Source organism: Nelumbo lutea, chromosome 1 (assembly GCF_056320005.1).
Source record: "Nelumbo lutea isolate HS-2025 chromosome 1, American lotus-T2T, whole genome shotgun sequence".
NCBI classification, from domain to species: Eukaryota; Viridiplantae; Streptophyta; class Magnoliopsida; order Proteales; family Nelumbonaceae; genus Nelumbo; species Nelumbo lutea.
The window spans coordinates 45,313,397-45,335,998 of record NC_142684.1 but is presented as its reverse complement, the minus strand read 5'-3'; the positions used below and the strand labels follow the sequence as shown (position 1 = coordinate 45,335,998).

The following is a 22,602-nucleotide window of genomic DNA, read 5'->3' as shown; positions in this document are numbered from 1 at the left end:
TTTAGATTCAGGCTTAACAATCTAGATCATAGGTTCGGGCCCTATTCATTCAACGATGGGATTTTTGTCTCGGGTCGATTGGCCGAAATCTGAAGCCCATGGGCTAAAATATCGACATGATACGCCCCATATCGGGCGTATTGTATCGGTATCTGTAAGAACGGATATGAGATACGCTATGACTGGTACAATACACGTTTGTGTATCGACACCGCATCCGTGTGTAATCGGCCGATACAGACCGATATGACTCGATACACGCACACATCTATTATCTTGTCTAAAAAAGCAAGAAACGAGGATTCAAACTCAAGCCTCAGTGCACACATGCCAATTATGCGCTAAGACTCTAAGCCACTATGCTTGCATTCAATTTGTGATGCTAATTGAACTAAAATACACTTTATTAACTTTATCATTAATATGAACCTAAACAAATACAAGATACAATATGTTTATGTTCAATAACTCTAACTTAAAATAAATAAATAATATTAAAAATTACTACTTTATAAACATTAATAAATTAAACAATCTACCAAATTTAGATTTATATCAAATTTTGTTTTTTACTTTTAATAAATTTATACAAATAAAAATATTAATAATAGATAATTAATTTAGTACTTAAATTTCATAATTTTGTACATTATATGTATCTTCAAATTCTATATATTTGTTTATAAATTATTCATGGATATTTTAATTTAGACTAAAAATAACATATTTATTATTTACAAAAATAAAAAAAAAAGTGTTTACAAAATATTCAAGAATATAATATTAAATTGAAATTATCAAACCCACTAATTTAAATTTATATAAAAAATGATTTGTTATTTCAGAAAAAACTATAGAAAAGAAAATTGTTAATAATGGAATCATTACTTTAATAATTAAAAATTATGAAATTCATATAATATGTATGTTAGAAATTTTAATAATTTTGATATACTTTTAGTTAAGAATAAAAGTAAAAATATGATAATAATATATGTATATTAGAAAAATTATAAATTTCATATGATAGTAATTTTGATATTATCAAACATTTCAAAATTTAATATTTAATTGACCCTTTTGCTAAATTTGAAAAGTTGAAATATAAAATAATTGTTATAGCAATTAAAATATAATAATTGATATATTTTGTAACTTATAATTGTAGAATTTAACATAATAATGGTTTTATGCATACTTTACTTTATAAAACTATATAATATGAGTATTGAACTCTTATTTATGTATCTTGTTATATTAGTAATATATTTCTTCATGTATTTATATTTTATTTGTAATTATTTTGACGTTTAAAATTAATGTAATTGATATATTTATAAAATTTGTATAATTTTCGTAATGTAATCATGTATTTTTGTATCTTTCGTTCGTATTAATACATTTCTAAAATATATCCGTATCCGTATTTAAACTGTCCGATACCATACCCTATACCCGATAGTTCGATCCTTGACCCCTGTGGGCAGGCTTAGAGTTTAACGTCTCAACTCGTAACTCTAACTTTCCCGCTTCGTACTCCGCGAAGATGAATCCTCCGAATCCCTTCTTCCATCCATCCTTCACTTTTCTTCCCCAAATCCCTAATCCTAACCCTAACCCTAACACTAATTTCTCTTACTCTATTCCTCCAAACCCTCACACACTTGTTCCTATAATCTCCTCTGATACGATCTCCGACCCTCCTTCAAATCTCGATCTTCAGGGCACCGTTTTAGTAATCAAAGACCTAATCAATCTAGCCGAGAGCACCGTAAAGGCCGTCTCTGATCTTCTCTATTCCGGCAAACCCCCTGAATTCGACGATGATTTCTGTTCCTGCCGGTTTGATTCTCGCCACCGCATGGCGCCGGAGTTCCTCTTCCGTCATTCTCTCCGGTGCTCTTCTTCGCCTGCTGTTGTCGATCTCGAACTTCTGGAGTCTCTCCATTATCCCAGTTCTCTTAAAACGGAAGACGAGTTGCGGAGAGAAAACCGATTCGTTCAGTCTCTGGAGGAACCCGATTCTGAGCTGTGCTTTTCTCTCGATGACTACGGTGATTTTGGTACCAATTTCTTTTACAGGGATTGCCCGGGTGTTGTTTCTTCCTCTGAACAAGATGCTGCAAAGAAGACATTTACATTTCCCTGCGTTTTATCCTTGGAGTGCGCGAACTTTATTTCTAACACTTACGGAGAAGTTATGGATTTACCGAGAGATTATCTGACGATTCTTCCATCGGAATTGTGGGCGTTGAAAAATGAATTAGAGTTGTGGAATGATTATCCATCTTCTTATTCTTATAATGTTCTTCGAGTTGCTTCATGCTTACGGATGATTAAAGAGGCTGATATGCTGACATGGGTAATTTCAAACTCGCCGCTTTATGGAATTGTTATAGACGTGTATATGAGGGATCACATATTTCTGCTGTTGAAACTGTGCTTGAAAGCAATATCACGCGAAGCATTTCGTTCTAGTTGGTTGCTGTTGAGAGAAGCCTCGAAGGAGGGCAACGGGGAGTTGAACCCAAAGACTTTGAGTTTTGAGTGTCCAATTTTGGTTGAAGTGCTGAAATGGTTAGCATCTCAGCTTTCTGTTTTGTACGGTGAAGCAAATGGAAAGTTCATTTCTATTAATATGCTTAAGCACTCTCTATTAAATGCTGCATCCGGTTTGTTATTGTTTCCTTTGGGTCAGAGACAGGCAGTAGCTATTGATTCTAAAGCGGAAGATCATGGGAATTCTGATGAAAGCGCCAGTGATTTAGGCAGTGAATTTGTTCGATTAGAAACAACAGGAGGTGTCAAACTAGAAGAGCCTTCCAACAGTAGAAAACATGGAGGTGGGAGTTTATTTAGTGATGAAAATGCTGGTATTAGCCAGGTTTTTGTTTCCCAAGTTGCAGCAGCAATTGCTGCTTTGCAGGAACGATCCTTGCTTGAGGAAAAGGTCAGGGGTTTAAGATATGCGGGGCCAATTTCCAAATCTCAGCTGTATGGGTCTTCTTATTCTAAACTTTTATTTTTATTTGTTTGTTTGCATATTCAAGCACTTGTTTAAATGGTATAATTCACTCCAAGTAATTGTTAACAACTAGGACGGTTATATAATTTTCTTTCTTCATTTATTTGATGACTCGTACACTTGTTGGTTTACTTTGAAATTAGGTCACAAAACCCTTGGCCTCAACAGAGTTTAAATAATCAATAAAAAAATGAAAGAATCAGTAAGTTGGTAAAGATGATCTGAAACAAGGTCTACAGGATGGTTAATGATAAAAAAAGGTGAAATAAAAGTTTACTTAATGCTTTAGGAGTATGTATATTTTTGAATGCTTTAACATAAAAAAATAATTCTAGTAAAGTCTGAGCCCATTTTTTAGGCTGCTAACAAAATGCATTTTCTTGGTTTTGTTGGAATTTGATGGAAACATGTGATATGTGGCCTCATAATAGGGCTCTGTGTTTTGCATTGAGAAAAGTTCTAACCTTTTGCTTTTTTCCCTCTTATTTTTATATTTGTAAGATGGCTTTGATCTTGCTTCAAATATTTTAGGTGATAATTTGATTCAGGGGACAAAAGTGGAAAAAAGGAAAATGGCATATTGAGTGGACAAGTTTGTCAAAGCATTGCATGTTACCTAGATATGGCATGGACACATCTGGGCATAGTGTCAGCTGTGTTTGGGTATCATAGGTTGAGGGCCATACAAACTCCATCCTTGTTGTGTTTGGGTAATCATAGGTTGAGGGCCATACAAATTTCATCACTAGCTCTTCTGTCAATACCCATGATGTGGTTGCCTAGGCAAGAATTTGTGATGATACATTGTTAAGTGATGGTATATAAAATAAAACCAAGGCACAGGATAAACGACAATTAAGAGTTTTTTTAGGTAATGATAAAAAAAAGAGTTCTTTTAGGTCTTCCAATCTGTGGTGTTCTAGTATAGAATTGCCACAAATAAGGGGAGCACATCAAATAGTAAAAGTTACAGTTTTTCTTTGAAAAGAAAATATTACAGCTCCCTATATCAACATATCAAGCCTTTTTTTTATTTTTTGGTTTTTTTGAAGAAGCAAGACTCTAAACTCAATTTATTTCTTTTATTGCATGTTTTTGGGTTGTATGTTAATAGGATGTTGCATCAATATCTTAAATTTAGAAAATATATCTTTTTGGTTAAGTACTTAATTCCTAGGCACCAACTGGTCACTGCGCTTGCCTAGGAAGCGAGGCTCAATGTATTAGTATCGAGTATTGCATCTTATTTTAAATATGTTTTACATGTTATGTTTATGTATTTTAATTTGAGATAATAGTTTTTTAAAACATTTGTTTTAAAATTTTAGTTTATATTTTAATTAATATTATGTTTAACACTTTTTTTTTGTGTTTTTGCATTTTTTTTTGAAAATTTTATCTTTTTTTTTTTTTGCATTTTTGTGCCTTGCTTCAAGAAGGCGCGCACCTCGCTTTGTTTCTTGCACTTTTTAAACACTGCATTGAGAACACTGATGGAAAAACGGAATCACTAACCCCCCTTGCCAATTTCAAAATTTGCTAGAATGGCTGAAAATGCAGTCACAAAAATGCTAATTTACAGATTCCCATTGGCTCGTTTTCTTTTCAGATCCAAACATAAATTCTGAAACATAGTGGGTTAAAAATCCTTTTTCCTTCCTGTTTTAAATTTTCCACTCAAAAATGAGATTCGGTATTGGTTCAGTATTTGGTTCACTTGACAGTTGACATAGTTTTTATGTGTAGTACAATGATTTACAATCTTACTGATAAATATGGTTAATTTAAGGACTATTCCTTCACTTGAAGTATCTGACAAGCATTCTTTGCTTTATCCAGGATGGTTGAATATACAAATTTGTCAATGAGAGCTGATGAGGAGCGTCATAAACGTTTGAATTACAGACCTATTATTGAGCATGATGGACTTCTTTTGCAGCCATCACAGAACCAGGTGCCTTTTTATGTTTTTGTATTTATTTATTTATTATATTTTTTGATTTCACAACATGGTTAGAAATAGGGGTGCAATTGGGTTGGGTTGGGTTGAACAATTGTTAAATTTTTAATGGGCCTAAGCCCTAACCTGAGCTTGATGTAGTTAAAGTTCTTCAATTTGGGCAACCCGATTTGCACCCTAGTAAGAAATGGCATAATAATAATTATTGTGTAGAGAAGATTCGGTGATAGAAGAAATAGAAAACCTTGAAAGGGATTTTGTGTGGAATCTTAAGGTGGAGAAGAAGAAATTTCATTTGGTTTAAAGGGAGTGGGTGTGTAGGGCCAAAAAAGATGGGGGGTTGGGTGTTAGGAGAGTGAGGATTTAAAGCGTTGTTGGGGAAATGTGTATGGAGGTTTGGGAGGGAGAGGAGGGAGCTTTGGAGAAGGGTTGTGGTGTGCAAATATGGGGTGGTGAATTTTGGGTGGGATGTAATGCAAGTAAGATCTTATGGAGTGAGTGTGTGGAAGGGGATCATGAGATTTAATTCATTACTTCATTAGTTTATGTCTTGGAAGGTGGGGAGTGGTTCTAGCGTGAGGTTTTGCGAAGATGATTGGTTGGGGGGTGGGCAAACTATGTGAGCTGTGTCAGTGGTTCTACAGTTTGAGCAGCAAGGGGGTGTCGGTTTCTCAATGTTATGAGGTTAGAAATGATGTGGCAGTGTGGTGGCCCACCTTCAGGAGACCATTGCTGGATTGGGAAATAGAGGAATTTTCGGGCTGCTGTGGATGTTTTAAAAGGCTGTGATTGATCCGGAGTTGGTAGATGAAAAGTGGTGGAAGGAGTGTAAAAATGGAAGATTTAGTGTTAAACTACAATACAATGCTTTTATTAGGAATTCAGTGGAAGCCTCTCCAGTCAAAGGAATTTGGGGAAGCTATTTCCTCCAAGAGTGGAGGCTTTCACTTGGCTGGTGCCAATGGACAGTATTCTCATGCAAGACAAGTTGAAGAAGAGAGGTTTCAATTTGCCAAACAGATGTGTCTTATGTCTATTAGAGGAAGAGGACACATTTCATTTATTGGTTAATTGCAGTTATGTAAAAGGAATCTGGGCTTATTTCTTCAAGCTTTTCAGAGCATATGGCTGCTCTCCTAATAGGTCTGCAGACATTTTTTGAATCATGGCCAAGATTATCTAGGAACACCAAAGTCAAAACCATATGGAGCTTCATCCTTTTGCCATTTTTTGGGAGGTGTGGAAGGAAAGAAGTAGAAGAGTTTTTTATGGGAAGATGAAGAGTAAAAAAAGTTAGGGGCAGCTATCAGTTCAAAGCTCTTAGATTGGATCTTAATTCACCCAGAGTTTGAAGGCCTCAAAAAAGAAGATTTTGGTTTGAATTTTTGGTGCACTTTGTTGGTTTAATTGTTGTATGAGGTTTTAGTGTGGTTTGGTTGGTGACATCTTGTCACTTAAGCCTTTTGTACCCTTTATTTTTTAATAAAATTATTGTCTTTATTTAGCTTCCAAATAATAATAATAATAAATAAATAAGTAAATAAAATAAAACATGCTTATTATTTGTATGTTCTTGTGGGTCTAAATTGATGAATTCTTTTTCCGATTTCCAAATTCCAATTAATACCTTCAACCAGCCAATTGTAAGGGATTTTGGCTTTTTTTTTCTGTTAGTGGCCGGTTCAACCAGTCGAATGAATGTTAACAGCAGAACCCCATTAATTTGTTGTTAATACCAATGAGGCAACGTGTACACCTCTAATTGGAGGGTCCACGCACACTGGCCTTTATTAAAACATGTCTTTAATAATCCAAAGGCGTATCCGTCTTTGGATGTATGCTTGTATTCTTCTTCTTCTCTTTATTTTAATAATTTTCTTTCTTAAAAAAAACGGTTCTTCGCCTTGGCGTCTTGAAAACTATGGTAAGAAGGGAAGCAGACTCTATCTAGTAATTGTATGTAATTTGTTCAGAGCATTGGAGCAGTAATGCAGTATCATTGTTTCTTTGGACCAGGATTCAGGGTGCCTTGTAGTTTAGAAAACTATGGTAAGAAGGGAAGCAGACTCTATCTAGTAATTGTATGTAATTTGTTCAGAGCATTGGAGCAGTAATGCAGTATCATTGTTTCTTTGGACCAGGATTCAGGGTGCCTTGTAGTTTAGTGGGCAGGGGTTGTATTACTTATTATGGTGTTCCTGGGGCTCTGTTGGTTTTTTGGGGGTTAATTTGAGTTCGTAATTTCTATGAGTTATAGTTGGGTGTGTATTGGGCTGGACTAGTAACTGGGTTGTTTCTGTTATGTTTTTGAGGTTTTAGTGCACATTTGAGGTTTGAATATTCTCTTTTGAGGTTGAGAATGCAGAATACTTTTTTTTATTTTTATCTTTGTATCAGGCTCCTCTTGTGTATCCCTTGAGTACACGTTTCTTTTTTTTTAATATAATAAATTTCAATACCATTCAGAAAATAATTACTCGAAATGGAAATGAGCATGTAATGTAATTGAAGCATGGTAGGAGCTATGCATACCTGTGACTAGAATTTTCTATTCATTTTTCATTAATTTTCTTTTTTTGATGAATCGTTTTTTTATCATCTATGGTTATTCAAGCTGGAAGTATAATTCGGTGTTCTAACTACCAGATATATCTGGTGTTCTAACTACCAGATGTTCTTTTGACTTCTTTTATGATTGAAAATATTTATTCAAATGAATGAAAAATATCAACATGTAAAAAAGAAAGAAAAAGCAAAGGTACTCTTGCAAATTTATTTGTGAAGGATGGAGGTTAGGGAGCAGTTGGGATTTCTTATTTATTTATTTATTTTCAATCATCAAGGATAGCACCCATAGGAGAAGTGATCTGTTGCAAGTGGAAGGAGCTAGATGGGCTAGGGGTAGACCAAAAAGGATACGAGTCAAAGTAGTAAGAAATTATTTAAGCGGTCATAATTTAACAATTGGTGTAGCATTAAACAGAATGGATGCCAAAACAGGATTCATGTAGCTGGCCCCATATAGTACAAATCAAGGATTAAAGTATCAATATCAGGTATCATATCGGACCACTCGAATACGGATATGGATACACTTTGGAAACACATGATATGGACCAATATGCTTTGGAAACACATGATATGGACGAAACAATATGGATATGCCAAAAAATGCATATAAATTCCATAAACATATAAATAACATTATTTTTAAGATCAAAATAGACATAATTAATGTATAGATACATAGAAAATGTATATTCTAAAGGTATATGTGAAGAAATATACTACAATTAATATAATGGGATGCATAGAAATCATAAAATTTTATTGATATTGTATCAATCAAGAATCCTGGTACATATTGTGTATATTTTTTAAAAATTAATACATGCACAAAGCTATTATTATGTTATTTTCTATTGAATTTCAAGGCACAAAACATATGCAACTATTATATGTGAATTATTATGTCGATTATTTTCTATTCTACTATTTTTAATTTTTTATATTAACCAAAAGTCAACTAAAATTAGTTCTCAAATGTTTAGTTAACAATATTTTTATTTTTGTAAAAAATAAACATGTTATTATAAAATGTAATTAAAATATAAATTAAAAATTTATAATAATATATAATATTAACTTAAAATACACCAAATATATTAAATTTTCTAAGATACACATCATATGCAAATTCATAATTTTTAACTGCTAAAATAATTATTCCATTATTAATATTTTTATTTCCATAAATTTTGGGATAAAAAATCATTTTTTGATATAAATGTAGATTAATGGATTTGAAAAATTCAATTTATATTATATTCTTGAGGTTTTTGTAAATAATATTTTTATTTTTATAAATAATATATATTCTTTTATTTTGTTCAAATTAAAATATTAATTAGTAATTTATAAAATTTTAAGATACATGTCATGTTCAAATTTATAAATATTAAGTACTAAAATAATTATTCCATTATTACTATAATTTTTTTGTATAAATTTATCGAGATTAAACAAATTTTTGATATAAATGTCGATTTAAGAAATTATTTATTGAGATTTAAGAAATTCATATGCAAATTTTGTTGGAATTGTTAAACACAAATGTAACTTTTCTGCATTACACGTGGACACTAGCATAGAAAAAAGTTATTTCATTAAATTTCATAAGACAATTTGGTTTAGTGGATCAAGTGCCCAGTTAAGGCTTTAACACTGGGTTATTTGTGTTGGAATCATGCCAGTTGCATTTTTTTCAAATAAATGCGTGGGCACAAGAAACACGCCGATCCGTATTGGCGCGTATCGCTCCGATATATCACGATACGGGCCGATACGAATGTGTATAGCTCCGATACGCACGATTAAGGGGATACGGGTTTAATCGTAGCGTATCCCGTATCCCCTCTGGCCGATACCGATACGATACGCCCCGTATCGGATGTATCGTATTGATATTTAAATCCTTGGTACAGATATGGTTTGGATGATGATGATGAATCAAGGAAGCTGCATTGACAACTTGGTGTTTCAACAACTAGAGATGTTTGTGGTGGTAGATGGTGAAACCATCTATTATCTCAATTTATCAATATAATTCTATGATTTGTACATGCTAAGTTAAATTGAAAATAAATGAAACATCAATTAAAAGATTATCAATATCAAGTTATAACAAGACGATTGTTGACTACTGGATCTGCAATATATGCCAATTTAATTGTTTAATTTTTATTTTTCTAGAAAGACAATGTACATTGGCTGAGTCCTATTTACTTTATTAATATTTCCAAACCTTAGATGAGATTCAAGTTCATCAAACCTGTGTTGGTTTTCGGGGACTTCACTTGGTGTAATGGTAAAACCTTGGGCTGGCAAGCACGAGAACGCTGGTTTGAGTATGAGAGCAGCCATTTTGTGAAAAAAAATGCAGATGGTTAGGACCATATTCAGTCTATCCCTCCCAAAACCCCACATAGCTGGGACCAGCATTGGGTAATGGCTTTTTTTTTTTTATTATAGGGGGAGCCTGACAAGAAAGCTAATGTAACCTAGGACATTATTATTCATAAAGAGCAATGGCATCATGCCTCACTGTTTATTTGTTTGTAATCACGGTTCAAAATTTCAATACAATATTCCCTGGATCGGGTATATTGTATTGTATTGGCAGGCCCCTGAAACCCTGAATCAGGGGTGTTTCAGATTTTGACCTGTTTCAGGGGGGTAGGCAGGCCTAAAACTGACCCCCTGAAGCAATTTTGAAAAAAAAAACTAAAAAGTTGTTATGTATTGAAATACTTAATACGTCTGTTTGTGCATATCGATACTTTGAACCTGGTTTGTAATTTTTTTTAGAAAGCTTGCCTAGTATGCCAACGTTTATCTCACAATTGGTTTAATGAATTTTTAGGAAACAAGTAAGGCTAGGACAAGAGAAGAACTGCTGGCAGAGGAAAGGGATTACAAACGGCGAAGAATGTCATACCGCGGTAAGAAGGTGAAGCGAACAAAAATTCAGGTAGGAAACAACTTTTCTACTGACCCTGCTCTTTCATTTATTCTAAGTTTCTCAATTGCACCTCTTCATCTTCTGTGATACCTTTTCATTGTTTCTCAATCTGGCAAGTTGTTTTCAGAAATACAGTTATTATATTATCTTTATCATTAATGAGATCAAAGGATTTAGTTACTCTTACTAAAAGAGAAAGATGAGTACAATCCGTCACCCTCTTCAAGAAGGGAAAGAAAAACAGTCCAATTGCTGACTAATGGACATATTCTATCTTCAGCCCTTACACCACCAAAATCCATACATGATTCATATTATTTCTCCACTTGATTCCAGGTGATGCGGGACATAATCGAGGAGCACATGGAGAAAATTAAACAGGCAGGAGGGATTGGATGCTTTGTGAAAGGAGCCTCAGAGGGTGGGAGGTTTCTATCTGGAATGGTTTCTGATAAAGTTATGACTACAGATGTTAGTGAGTTGAACAACAGTGCATATGACTCAATTGAAGCATGTTCCGGTCCATCACATAGCCACAGAAAAGAATCACGTTCTGAACATAGAATGGCACATGCAAGATCTGATGATGCTCGCAGTAAAGATAGAGAAGGATTTAGAGTGATCCATGACTCAAGGAATCCACACCATCAACAGAGACATGAATCTGGTGATCACCATGAATCTCTAGAGAACCACCAGAGATGTATCGGTAGGGATAGAAGAGAGAAAGATAATATCAAGGGCAGAAGAGGGAGAGATTATAGCGAGGACAGAAGAGAGAGAGATTGCAGTAAAGATAGAAGAGAGAGAGATTATAGTAAGGATAGAAGAGAGAAAGGTTATAGTAAGGTTGGAAGAGATAAAGATTATAGTTCCAGAAATTCAGAAAGTTACAGGAGTCAAGGTCAGTCATACGAGCAATCTAGAAGGCAAAAGGAGCAAGATGATGTGGATGTTACTGAGACCAAGTATGACAGAAGTCATCGTGTTTGTTCTCATAGGTCCAATTATCATGATAACACATCCTTTTCTTCCTCGATTCCTGAAAGTGATGTAAGTGAGGAGAAACATCAAATGTCAGAAATAAAAAATAGATGGAGGGAGAGGGTATATAAGAGTCATAAAACAGAGACTATGACACAAGATATGTTTGAAGACAGATATGATCCTTCAAGATCATATGATAAAGATGAGGAGGCCTATGATGATTCCTCTTGTAGCAGCAGGTATGTTAGACCAGAGTATGATTGATGTCAAGCATAAACAAGTGCAAAGAGTTGACTGGTGCTGGAAAAGGGCATCTACAGGATCATGACAAGAGGTCTTGATTAGGTCTTTTGCTGTGCAGTAAGTCTTCTTATCCTCTCTCTGTTTTATTTTGAAGTATTGTATTATATTAGTGACAATATGTTCTTGACATGCTTTGTTGAACAAAACTTTGCAGTAGGAAGTTGTTCAGGCTTCAGGAATTTTACCTACATCTGTATCCTCCTTTGTATCCTCAAATATTTTTTATTCTTTATTGTTAAACACCACCTATTTAACTGCTGGTTGAAATGTTTAATGAAGGCTATCAAGTTTTATGAAGTTTTTATTTATTTTTGTTAAATATGCAATTATACTTAATAATAGAAAACTGCCAACTGATTTTAAGTTGGTATGCTTTTTTTCTGTTTTATTTGCTTGGATGCAATGTACATGTTTGTAGAATGTGGTAATCATTGTGCCTAAATTTAGTCAAGTCCAGCTTATCATGCTATCTGATTTGCTGCGTGCAGATATATAGAAGAGGAATTCGCATCTGTTCCCCACAGGCGCCCCACAGCACACCCCAACCATGTATTGGAAACATTACGGGAGATGTTCCCAATGCATGCTCAGATGTGCATGTGGGGAACGCTCTGCTGGGCACCAATGCGAACTCATAGAAGAGTGGGTCAGCTTGGATTGAAGATCTTAACGATTGCACTACTAAAAACATTTCTTCTCTTTCATTAACACTGTTATCTACTTATTTACTATTCAAGGGAGGACTTCTGATCTAGATTATCATGTGCTGTGCTAACTCATTGGTGCCTCTCTAGCAATTTTTTCCCTTGTGCTGTGCATATATGCATTTCTTTTCTTTATGTGCTGCAAATCTCCTCTTTCTATTGCCTATCAGTTTTTAAGTTTTTTTATTTTTTTGTGTTAGATATGTGATTTTGGATGCTAACTTTCCTTGAGCTTATGTTATTGGTTTGACAAGTGTATAGTTAATATTAAAGTGGTTAACAATATAAACACTATTTCACATGACTACACCTTGTGACTTTGAGATTGAATCATGGCTAGGCAGGCCATTCACTTGTTTCAAGTGAATGGAGGAATGAAAAGTAAAAACAAAGGTTTTGATCTTTTGGGTAAGAAGCAGTAGTTCTTTGAATGTCAAGAAGCTTGTATCTTGTAAATTCTTGTGAGTGGTGTTGTTTCTGACTCTAGTGAAATCCAGTTGCTGCAGGAGACTGACGTTGTTGAAGAAGACCCAAGTGGTGTGGCTATCCAGAAGTTAGTTGAAAGAGAGGTTACGGTTGGGAAAATTTTGGGCCTGTTTTTTTGGGGGTGGTGAGAAATTTACCAGGAAAGCCTTTGAGAAATTTGAGAGAAGCAAAAAGGAAGAGAAAGAGAAGAACAAAGCTTATACCCAGGGGAACAAGGTTTGGGATGAGAGGATTACTCAACACAAGAGGGTGCGCTTACAGATTAGTTGCTTGGTCTATTTCGGGTGTAAGATGTGGTTTAGTGTTGCTTCCTTGCTTTTGCTGATATCTTATCACCTATGCTGTACTTATTCCTTTTTTATTTTAATTATAATTTCTCTTGATTCTTTGAAAAAAAAACTCTTGGGTAATCGATGCTCATACCTCCAAAGGTGTCACTCTTCCTAATGGATAACTGGATACTGTCCTGAGATAGTGCACAGGTACAATAATAAAACACACTAATTCATCTTAAACAAAAATTCTAATTCCACTCTAGTCAATAAAGATAATAGTATAATACTGGTAGTGATAACTTAGAGCAAAAATATGGTCAAGATGGTTCCTTGTTTCAGTGCAATTTACCATAAGTTTTGAAAATCAGTAACTTCTGCACTTACCTAATTAACCGAGTAAGAAAACAACATTTTTTTTTTATCAGCAAACATCTGTTTAGACATTGACACTAATGACTTGGTGATTAAAATAAAAAACTGAACTAAGATTTGGTATTTAGTAATCTCACTGTGAACTTGAATACATTTTATGTTGAAGCTGTGTAATCTTGGCCTCATATGAAAATTGTTGAGTTAAATAACAGGGTCGTACTTCTACTTCTTTCTTCTTTCCACTCATGAAATGTCCTGTTCCCTCCCTAATACACTCTTTATTTTGAGTCCCGCGTTATCTTTCCTACCAATACCATACAATATCAAACGTCTCACATTATCTAGTTTCGGTTTAATTGCATTATATTGATGAACTCTATGTTCATATTCAATGTCAAGATTTGCCAATATTGTTTTATACAACTAATGCATTTTATTATAAGAAACGGTAACTTTCATTGATAAGATTAAATAGCGTTCAATTATCACCACCCAAAGAATCGATGGATAACTCTTAGACATAAGCAGTCTTACTAACACAAGGCCAAAACAAAGCAATTGGCTCATTGCTTAGCTAAAGCATAAGTCATTCTATTTGCTGATCTTCTTATTCATCTAAATTGCAACCCAAGTTATCTTGATCCAGAAATGGTAATACATCAGTGCCATATCAGAAAAAACAGTACTCCAGGAAGCACCTGTTTGTTTGGAATCGTTTTTTTCATAAAAAACAATGCTCTAAGCCACGCTTTGGAAAGTGAAAAGGCGTCATTTGGGGTAATATCGGATTTGGCATTTTTCCATATTGTAGTTTGTTGCTGCCAACGAAGACGTGATATGGTAGTGATATGGATTTCTTATAATGGGTACCAGTGTTGAAAACAGACATGGAGTATTGGTGCCAAACAGAAAGTGTTGTTGCTCCAGGAAATGTCTTATCTGGCAGCAACATTTCCAAATAGAAAAAAAAAGACACCGTTTTCTAAATTTCCCTTAAATAGAATACATCCTCTTATACAATATCTTGATGGTTGTTTATCTCTTGGGGCTGTTCTTTGATTTTTTTTATCATCTTTCAAGTCCAAATTTGCTAGCATAGTTGTTTCGAAGAAGATGGTGGAGGTCATGGGTTGTGGATGTGGATCTTTGAATTGGTTGTTTTTTACTTGAAATGTTTGCGGTTAGTAATGTCACATGTATTATTTCTATTGAAATGTTTTGGATTGAACAATACAATTTGTTATTTTTACCTAAAATATAAAATTTTACATTTCAACTCTAAATGGCAATGATTAGTCCCCACATGCATTTATTTTGTTGAAGTAACTCTTTTATGTGATTTGACAATTCCTTATCAACCCTAAGGGTATGTTTGGTTTGAAGGAATTCCCTACCTTTCCCTACCTTTTTCCTTTAAACCAAACATAGCCTAAATGTTTGAGGCAGAAAGGCATTGGTACCAAAGACTACATTGATTTGTTGATTTATAAAAAATTTGAACCATAATTGGTAATAATGAGATATGTCTTAGGAATAAAAGTTTAAATGGAGAGAAGCGAAGGAATCGATATGAATGTCTTTGGTGACAACATTGTTGGTGAAGGAAAAGTTAGTAGTTGCAACAATTTTTTCAAGATTAGATGTAATGCTAAATTCATTGTTGTCTTCAAATGCACTCTAAATTTTATTTTTCAAACGATGTTGATGGACTTTTATCTCACTAAAGATTAAAATCCAATAGGTGTTTGATTGATAAATTACATGGAAAACACATTTATACATGCACCTTAAAAAGTGATTTTAAATTTCCACAAAAACTAGCTCTCCAACTTGTTTTATCCTTCTTAAAGACTTGTCTCACATTGGAAAATTATTGAACTTGATTTGAACTTTTAAGTAGGAGTTTGTTTATACTCTTTAAAGTTATATAGAGTAAAATATAAAGACTTGCAATCGCGTAGCGTACACACGTGTGATTTGCGATAAGATGATTTGCAATGAAGCAAACAACATACAACAACATCAAACACAAATTGTATATGGTTGCAAATCATAGACTGGATTTTTTTGCAAAATCTCAAAATTGTAAGATATGCAAAATCGCATCTAGTTTGAGACGTGCATAGGAGTGTATTTGAGGCTAAACCATGACTATATACTGTTTAAGTAAATCCAACAGCCACGACTTGATTAGATATGATCAAGGGACTTTATTCAAATGTTAACAGTCCTAATTGTTAACTAATTGTGAACACTTACAAAAGAGCCTCTTTGAATCAACACATCCCGCTTTAAGATGACTCTCTAGAGTTATAAAAGGTGTAAGCCATCTAGTTTACACACAAGTTTCTGATTACTTCTACCTGCAAAAAGCACTTGTCTCTCTCAATCAAATCTACTGTCTCACAAAAGGTTTCTCTAGAGATTCTTCAACTTTGGTTGTTATAATTTCTCACCCAAGGCTCCCTTGTATTCTGTAACGAATTTGCCTATAACCCAACACAGTAAACTCAATGAATTTGAGTGGGGCAAATAACATTTTAAAGACTGTCTTTAGATATGCTCTAGAACTTCTCCTCCAAATTTTTTGTGATCCCATTTCTCAATAGTTGTTTTATAAGGAAATTCAAGAATATTTAAAAATGTGTAGAGCTTTACAATGATGCTTGTTATCTCTCTTTTTTGCAGAAGTCAAAGGTTAACCTACAAAAGAACTTTTTGTTCTTTAAAGTTTCAAGTTTGGTGGCACTCTTGTATTTTAATTGGAGATTGGGGGTTGGAAGAGTGGCATTAAGTTATGTTTTGGGTTGATCAATACAAATTTGTCAAAGAGATTTTTCTATTTTTGTGTTGATCAATACAAATTGCTATTTCTACTTAAAATATCAAATTTGGCATTTCAACCATAAATAGCAATGCTTAGTTAAACATGCATTTTTCTAGTTGAAATGGCATACTCATATATGATGTGACAACACATATTTCTTATAAATTTGTATTGATCAACCCAAAACACAAACAACACAATGCCCCTATACCAAACACCCCTTGATACCTACATGAAGATTTTTTTTTTTCATTATAGATTCAATCATTTATTCCTTCCTTCAATTTCATGGTTGGAGAGATTGTCGGCCTAAAATTCTCTTTCCTTTACTTGGGATTAGGCTTTAGGTTTAGTGAATTCAGCCCAAGCTTATATGTTTTTCATCTAGGAAGCCCTTCCCCGCAAATTGTTTGACCTGAGCGTTTATTTCCTTGCAGCTTTTTTCAGGCAAAATGCAAGTAAACATGAAGTATAATGGGATAGGAGATACAGTTACCTTAATGTAGTATGCCTAGCTCGGATCCCATGCCAGGCGGCGTTCTGTTTGTCATCTTTGAAAAGCATGGCGCGCCTATCGGGTTCGTACCTTGCAATAGCAGTCTGTGGCAGCAACCTGCACCTACCACACCTGCCCTGGCAATAACGGCTAGGGCAGTGGCAGTTATGCCAGATATGGTCGAGCTCCGATATAAAAGAACTCCAACCCTCACGAAGCAAAGGTATTGAAGCTAGCACTTTCAACACTCTTAACTGTCTGTATCTTCTTTGAGTATTTCTCAGAGTTCTAACTTAGCCATCGGAGTGTTCCCTCCAAGAGAGCTTCCCGGGAACCCTTCACCTTCTCCTTCCTCTCAGTGCCGTCCATCACAGCTAGGAGCCAACTCTCAAATAGCTAGGAGTGCCCAGATTGTGCAGCATCACCTTCTTTTTCTAAAGAAGCACCCAATGAGGGTGCTATTACTTCTCAGCACAACCAAACTTGAAGAACAAGTTTTTCTTTGTAAGTTGTATGGGTGACATTTAGGGCCTAGGTTTATGCTTTGAGGACTAAAGAGTAGAGGCACCTCGACACCCAACCAAGTTCAGGACTAAAGAGTCGAAGTCCTAGCTTGGAATGAGCCAAAACGCCACGTAACCGACTCCAAAGGCCTCCCCAACAGATCTCGAATCTCTTGAGGTCACGATGAGCCAACAGATCCTGAATTTCTCGAGATCACGATAAGAACTCATCCCAGTTCCGCCTGAATCGAAGGTAGACGATAAACCTTATCAACATACTGCTCTCCTTCAAAAATGGAACCAACCTTATCTCCACAGCCCGAGGATCCCGGAGCTCTTCCGTAAGGCTCACGACTACTCCAGTATATAAAGACTTAAAATCTCAAGGCAAAGGTACACATGATTATTCTACTCACCATCACTCAAGCTCTCAAGCATTCAGCTCACATTCACAGCATAATTACTAACTTAAGCATCGAAGTGATCTTGCTGGGTTAGCTACCCCAGGTTCTTTGATCCAATGTTTTGTAGATTGATCTAGCTCGCCGCCCATTTGGAGTTATGATCGCCCTCCAGCTAGGAGTAGCCAGATTGTGCACCATCATTTGGCACCGTCTATGGGAAACGATCGAAAGGTCATCCCTATCTCTTTATAGTTTCAAACTTAATCTCAACCTCAATGGCATCCTCCAGCCACAATTGAATAAGTATCGAGATGAACGTCACCGGGGGGCAAGCCTAGCAATCAACCTTTCCCCAAGCTCCTACGATGTGCATCGACCAGTTCACTATTCCGCTCACAGTGTCCAGAGTCCCATCATTGTCCGCACCACTGGGCACCACGCAAGTGAGCGTCCCACTTCCTCCAATGGTAGGTGCAACTTTCTCTGATCCATCCATGGTTTCCCCTGGAATCGAGCATTCCCAATTTCATGACCTCGTTCAGTGCATCCGAGCTATTCAGATCCAGATGCAGCAGGTCCAACAGTTCCAGTAGTACCAGCAGTATCAACACCAGTTCCTTCCACTACAGCCAAACTAGCAGTTGATTCCACATTGACACCCAGGGCCCCATCAGGGTCAGAACCCGAATCAGCTTGGAACTAACCAGAACATTATCCAATCTCCCCATCGAGGCGAAGAGACATCACAAATATCGATTCCTCTTAGGAGTAAGGTTTCGCCCCATGGGAGGAGAGACGGTCAACACACTCCTCCAGTCTTGCAAGGAAATCTCAGAAACAAGTCTAGGGATAGTCAGCCCAATCCGCCTCGGTATTCACAGCAAGAAAATGATGGCTCACGAGCAGATAACCAGTTTGGGGTTTGAGGTGCGAACTTGAGACAAGACCTCTGCATCCCTCATGATAGCCAGTTCAAGCTCCACAACCTACAAAATCCAACAAGGAACTAGGATCTACCTTGCGACAAGGTCGAATTACCAAACTAGACTGAAGTCAACAGCACCAACGTAGAGCCGGTAAAGAAGCAGTAGCAGCGACATCACAAAACACGCCGCCCCTTGGCCAGGAACAGCCCGCCAGCGAAGCCAGGCCAGCGAGAAGAGCAAACCAAAGGAAAGGAAGAAGCGAGCTCGGTGGCTACAAAGACTGTGCCTCCACTACTTTGTCAGTCATTCCCTCTATCTCGTAAGCTCTTGGCAACTCCAATGCCAAAAGACTTTAAGATGCCCCCATTAGACAAGTATGACGGGTCATTTGATCCCAATGACCATGTGGACTCTTTTGAGTGATTCTTGAGCGTTCCAAATTCAATGGAATAGTTCAATTAGTCCAATGGTGCCCAGATCAAGGCGATCTAAAAGGTGGATGGGCCAACTAATAAGGATGCTTAAAACAAAATCTGTCTGATGAATGAGCTGGTGATGGAACTTTTGGCTGAAATTTTATTGGGTAGGGTTTGTGAGGGACCTGGATGGACTGGTAGGGTTTGGTTGGTTCAAAAGTGCTAAACTAAGGGATGAGTGTTTCGATTAACAAAACAAGCTAAAATGTAACTTAGGTTTGATTAGAGGCAAATAAGAGAATTTTGGGCTGAAATTTGACTAGGTAGGGTTTACAAGGATTCTATATGAATTGACAAGGTTTGATTGGTCCAAAAGTCTTTAGATCATAATGATCTAAGGTATGAGTGTTTTAACTAATAGAAAAGCCCAAAATAAAATCTTTATTTGACGGATGAGCAGATGGAAGAATTTTGAGATAAAACTTGACTAGGTCGGGTTTCTAAGGGTCCTGAACGAATTGGTGAGGTTTGATTGGTTCTAATATGTTGGGATCAAGGGAATTTGGAGTATAAATGTTTTGGCCGATTAGGGGGCCTAGAATGGAATCTTGGTATGATAAAGGGATAAATGAGGGAATTTGATGTTGTAATTTGGTGGGTAGGTGTTTTGAGATGTTTTGGGGTTTATTGATAATATTTGATAGGTTTGAAGTTGAGTTAGAGGGGTATATTTGGGGCTTAATGTTTTCAGCCAATGAGTTGGACTGAAATAAAATCTTAGTTTGATGAGAGACTATATGGTGAAGATCAAAGGTGAAATTCTCCAAATAGGTGTTTAAAAGTACTTAGGATCTAACAAAAATGACAATTTTTTGATCAAATGGATAGAATGAGAAAACTAATGGCTAGGAGCATCTTAAGTCGCATTAGGTTAGCCAATCTGGAATCTCATGATGAAGTCTTGGATTGTTTATTGGACAAATGGGGAAGTTTTACCATGAAATTTTGTTGGTTGGTTGAGAATGGGATCTTGGGCTTAATAGTAGAGTTTGATGTTGTCGGTGAAATGTGGTTGGGCAGTTTTATACCTTAAAGGCCTTGGCTAATCAAAATCACTGAAATAAAATCTTTGGTGGATGTATGGAAAGACCTCATATTCTCAACTGAAACTTGATTTGAGTAGTTATTTTTGGGTGAGGCTTGACCCAGGCTATCAGATTGGGATTGGATAGGTCTAACGATGGATCTGAGGAATTAGAGGGTAGGGTCTAGCTACTTAGGTTTATTTAGTGTTTTGAGAGGATTGGTATTGTATGACTAGGTGTTTGGAGTGTATATTAGGGTGTCCGAGATGAACCAAATAGAAATTAAGTGCTGACACTCAGCAACATCATGCATTTTGCAAACAAGTGAAGAATGTTTATTTTATTAGTAGTAAATGGTAAGTACATTGTTTAAGGTTGTTATCATGCTTGGTACGTTTCGTTGGTAGTACATCCTCAAATTTGCAAAGTTTTAAGTGTGTAATATGACTTTCCCTTGAGGTCTTTTAGCTAGTAAGAGCTTATCCCCAACGCCCTAGTGATCTTGCAAGGGCCTTCCTAATTCAATCATAGTTTGTTGATGCCTTATTAAGGTATAATGACCTTCTTTAATACTAGTTCTCCCACTTTCAACTATTTTCCATGGTCCTAGGCATTGTAATGCATGGATACTTTTTCCTGGTAAGTAGTTATTTTGATCTGAGCTTGACCTTCGATCTTTTCCAAGAAGTTGAGGTTGACTTGGAGACCTTAATTTGTTTGCATCTTCATCATACATCATAGTGCTCGGTCCAAAGTGTAGGAGTACTAATCTCAACTGGGATAAGTACCGTCATGCCAGGTTAAGTTTAAGGGTGTTTCTCCCATTGTTGTGTTGGATAATTGGTGCTTATGCGGCATCCTAGAGGATGTTTGGAAGTTCCTTGACCTAACATCCCTAGGCTCGATCTAACTACGCTTTAAGCCCACAACAGAGGGTACGACTTGTGACTTTGGTCTGGCCGTTGCTCCATGGATGATAGACGGTCGTGAACCACTGATTTATGCAAAGCACTTTATAGAATTTGTTGTACTTATCATCCATAAACTAGGTGCCATTGGCTATGATAAGGACTCAAGGTATAGTGAACCACTAGCTAATCGACCTCCAAAGGAACCCGTGGGAAATTCCTAGTCATAATATTTGCTAGGGGCCTGACTTCTACCCACTTTTCAAAGTAGTCAATGATAATGAGCAAAAATATCTCCTAGGCGATTGCAGGTGAAAATGCAATGAGGATGTCCATCCCCCATTGATTAAAGGGCCATGATCACTGTCAAGGGGGCTGTATATTGATAAAAGTATGTTTGAGTGCCTCCAATAACAATTACACTTCTGGGCTAGTTGTGTTGTTTCTTGCTTCATGGTTGTTTAGAAATACCCCTACCAAATAGGAATGGCAATGGGGCGGGGATTGCATTCCCCATCCTCGACCCTGACCCCCAAATCACCCTCCATCCCCGTCCCCGATCCCCGACGGGGAAAGGAATCCCCCTTCCATCCCCGACACCAACGGGGATGAATTCCCCGTCAGAGACCCGAATCCCCGACAGACTGAGAGGTTGTGATAGAGAGAATGAGAAATTGAGACTGAGAGAGAGAAAGAGAGAGGATCGTTGGGAGAGTTAAGATCGGCGACAAGAGAGAGTCCGACAGGCGGCGACATCATGGCGACGGCGGTCAGCGACGACAGGCAAAGATTAGAAGGACTGACGACTAAAACTCTTCTTTATCTATTCTCTATCACACGAGAAGGCACGAAGCTAGGGTTCTGGATCTTCTGCGACGACGACGGGTGACAGCGCCGACGGTTGGCAATTCGGCGATGAAGAGTCGAAGATGAAGGAAGGGTTGGAAGGTGAATCAACGAAGTTGTTCCAAAGACAGACGAGTTGAGACTTGAGAGTTCTTGACTTCTCTCTGTCAAGGGTTTTAGACTTGTTTAGTATTTTACACTTTTATTATTTTCCAGGTTTTAATAATTAATATTTTAAAAATGAATATTATATATATATATTTATAATATATATATATTTATAATATATATATATATTATAATATATATATATATATATATATTAATCGAGAATGGGTCGGGGCGGGGATTCCATTCCCGGTCCCCGTCCTCGTCCCTAATCTAGGATTCAGGGTAGCCCCATCCCCGACCCCGACCTCGCCAAGGTAGCACTGTTAGACAGTCTTGTATGCCCTTAGCTTCAATCGGATTTGATGTACTTTTGTTATTTAGTGGAAATAAATTAAAGTGCATGTTTGATTCATGTTGTTTGGTATAATTCTGTGTAAGACCCTAAAA

At 36.3% G+C, this 22,602-nt stretch overlaps 1 protein-coding gene across 3 annotated transcripts; it reads left to right on the top strand.

The window, feature by feature from the left end:
• Nucleotides 1-1,457: 1,457 nt before the first annotated feature.
• Nucleotides 1,458-13,416, top strand: LOC148874490 (U11/U12 small nuclear ribonucleoprotein). 3 transcript variants are annotated; one of them, XM_088964884.1, is made up of 5 exons: nt 1,458-2,994; nt 4,865-4,979; nt 10,408-10,515; nt 10,843-11,853; nt 12,998-13,416. In XM_088964884.1, exons 1-4 carry the CDS (start codon nt 1,547-1,549, stop codon nt 11,755-11,757), a joined length of 2,586 nt encoding a protein of 861 aa, XP_088821010.1. In that variant the 5' UTR covers nt 1,458-1,546; the 3' UTR covers nt 11,758-11,853; nt 12,998-13,416. The 3 variants fall into 3 exon arrangements, with proteins under 3 accessions (XP_088821010.1, XP_088821005.1, XP_088821018.1); XM_088964879.1 differs by lacking the exon at nt 12,998-13,416 and adding an exon at nt 11,951-12,799; XM_088964892.1 differs by lacking the exon at nt 12,998-13,416 and adding an exon at nt 12,285-12,565.
• The last annotated feature ends 9,186 nt before the right edge of the window (nt 13,417-22,602 follow it).